Source organism: Penaeus chinensis, chromosome 31 (genome assembly GCF_019202785.1).
Source record: "Penaeus chinensis breed Huanghai No. 1 chromosome 31, ASM1920278v2, whole genome shotgun sequence".
In the NCBI taxonomy this organism is placed as follows: domain Eukaryota; kingdom Metazoa; phylum Arthropoda; class Malacostraca; order Decapoda; family Penaeidae; genus Penaeus; species Penaeus chinensis.
In genome coordinates, this window is record NC_061849.1 from 9,738,801 (window position 1) to 9,741,300 (window position 2,500).

Consider the following 2,500-nt stretch of genomic DNA (forward strand, 5'->3'; position numbering starts at 1 on the left):
TGACTATATGTCTTTATTTTTTATATATATTCTGTATTTCACTTTGAGTTTCTCTCTCCTTTACCTTCTCCTTCCGTCTCGCTCTCTGCATCCTCAGAAACGTTCCTCTCCACAACGTGTCCTCCCTCATCCGAATACTCGTCTTCGTCTTCGTATTCACAGTCGAGTGTGTCTTCGTAAGCGTTCGTATCATTGGAGAGAACTTCACCCTCGCCTGGGAAGTACGTTGGGTCTGTCTCCCTGCCTCGAAAAGCGTCGACGTATCCTGTATGTTCTTCTCCAAGCTGCTCCTCTTCCGGATGATAGTCTTCCAGCTGCTCCTCTTCCGGATGATAGTCTTCCAGCTGCTCCTCTTCCGGATGATAGTCTTCCAGCTGCTCCTCTTCCGGATGATAGTCTTCCAGCTGCTCCCCTTCCGGATGATAGTCTTCCAGCTGCTCCCCTTCCGGATGATAGTCTTCCAGCTGCTCCCCTCCCAGCTGAGCCTCTGCTATCTGCCTTTTTTCCAGCGCTCGCTTAGTTTCCGCTCGCTGTACCTTCCTCTGCTCAGGCGCTTGGACATGCTGTGGCAACACGCTGTTGAAGAAATATGTAAAAATACAGACTGACAGACAAGGGAATGAATAAAGATATGTAAATGTATAGAAAAGAAAAGAAGTGAAACATAAAACCGAATATCGATGCTCATTTCCTCTAAAGAAGTAAGCAAAATGACAAAGAGAAAGAATAAGGTAAGGTATTAAAGGATAGATAGATGTATAGATAGACATAATAAGAAAAAGAAAGAAAGAAAGAGAAAGTGTTTGTGGAAATATGTAATAAAGAGATAAAAGAGAGAGAGAGAGAGAGAGAGAGAGAGAGAGAGAGAGAGAGAGAGAGAGAGAGAGAGAGAGAGAGAGAGAGAGAGAGAGAGGGCAAGATAAAGAGAGACAGAGAGAGAGAGAGAGGGGGCAAGATACAGAGAGACAGAGAGAGAGAGAGAGAGGTCGGAGAGGTATAAAGTGAAAGAAAACAATGTAAGCAACATCAATCAACGCAGGTGCAAGGAAGCAAAAGATTGCTTATTAAGGCGTTTGGGTTGTCTGTGTATGTTATTAATTCCTTAACATTATCAATTTCAGCATACGCTTTCCGCAACATCTATGTTGTTATTCAGTAACCCTAAGTGACAGCAATACTAATACACGCAAAAAAAAAAAAAAAAAAAAAAAAAAAAATCACTGAACAACTCATCTGTACTTCGAGGATAGCATTGGTAAATAACATTGACAACTATCAATCTCTTTCTCTCTATGTATCTGTCTCTGTATCTCTCGCTCTTACACCCTCTCTCTCTCTCTCTCTCTCTCCCGCTCTTACACCCTCTCTCTCTCTCTCTCTCTCTCTCTCTCGCTCTTACACCCTCTCTCTCTCTCTCTCTCTCTCTCTCTCTCTCTCTCTCTCTCTCTCTGTCTGTCTGTCTGTCTCTCTCCCTTCGTCTTTCTCCATCCTCCCTCCCTTCGTTCTCCTTTCCTCCCTTCCTCCCTCTCTCTCTCTCTTTCTCTCTCTCTCTCACCTCCTTGGCGACGGGAGCCCCGACACCACGAGACCCAGACCGACAGCGAACGTCAGCAGCAGCACGAAAGCCAAGGTCCACGGCGGCATGGTGACTGAGTGGGCGGGGCGGGTACGAGGTGGGCGGGTAGGCACGGTGGGCAGCTCCCGCGGATATAGGACTTTTCTGCAAGGAACCAGAAAGATGTAGGATATATTTTCAGTATAAATCTACATCTATGTCAACATCTATATCTATATTAATAAAAATTATAATAATGATTATGATAATACAAACTCTACAACAATAATAACAATAATGAGAATAATTATACTAATGATAATATTAATGATGTTAATAATAGTAATAATAATAATAATAATAGCAATATTATTAATAATAATAATAGTAATAGTAGCAATAATAACAATTACAATAACGAAAACATAATAATAACAACAGCAATAATAATAATAACCATAAGAATAATAACAGCAATAATAATGATAATAATAACCATAAGAATAATAACAGCAATAATAATGATAATAATAACCATAAGAATAATAACAGCAATAATAATGATAATAATAACCATAAGAATAATAACAGCAATAATAATGATAATAATAACCATAAGAATAATAACAGCAATAATAATGATAATAATAACCATAAGAATAATAACAGCAATAATAATGATAATAATACAGTAATAATTACACTAACGATGATTACCATGATGGTAACTAAAAATCTTATTAACACATTGTACTAATAACACAGAAGAACAGAAGACAGCGAAGAAGACGATAATGATGATGGAGGAGGAAAAGAGGAATGAGAAGGGGGAAAAACTGAAAAAAATAAGGAAGAAATAGTATAAGAAGAATGCATTACTTAAGAAATAAAAGTGTTAATGAAGAACTAAACTAATTGCATCGACGAAGAACTAATGGCACTGAC

The 2,500-nt window shown here is 38.7% G+C and overlaps 1 protein-coding gene across 1 annotated transcript in view; it reads right to left on the bottom strand.

Annotated features, from left to right (window-relative positions):
• LOC125042006 (neurogenic locus notch homolog protein 1-like) overlaps window positions 1-2,500 on the bottom strand; it is a 30,392-nt gene that overhangs the window by 22,784 nt on the left and 5,108 nt on the right. The window contains exons 3-4 of the mRNA XM_047637467.1: window positions 1,556-1,720; window positions 65-563 (exon numbers count right to left, since the gene is read on the bottom strand). Of these exons, the coding sequence (XP_047493423.1) occupies window positions 65-563; window positions 1,556-1,720 (664 nt within the window). The remainder of the gene's footprint in view (window positions 1-64; window positions 564-1,555; window positions 1,721-2,500) is intronic.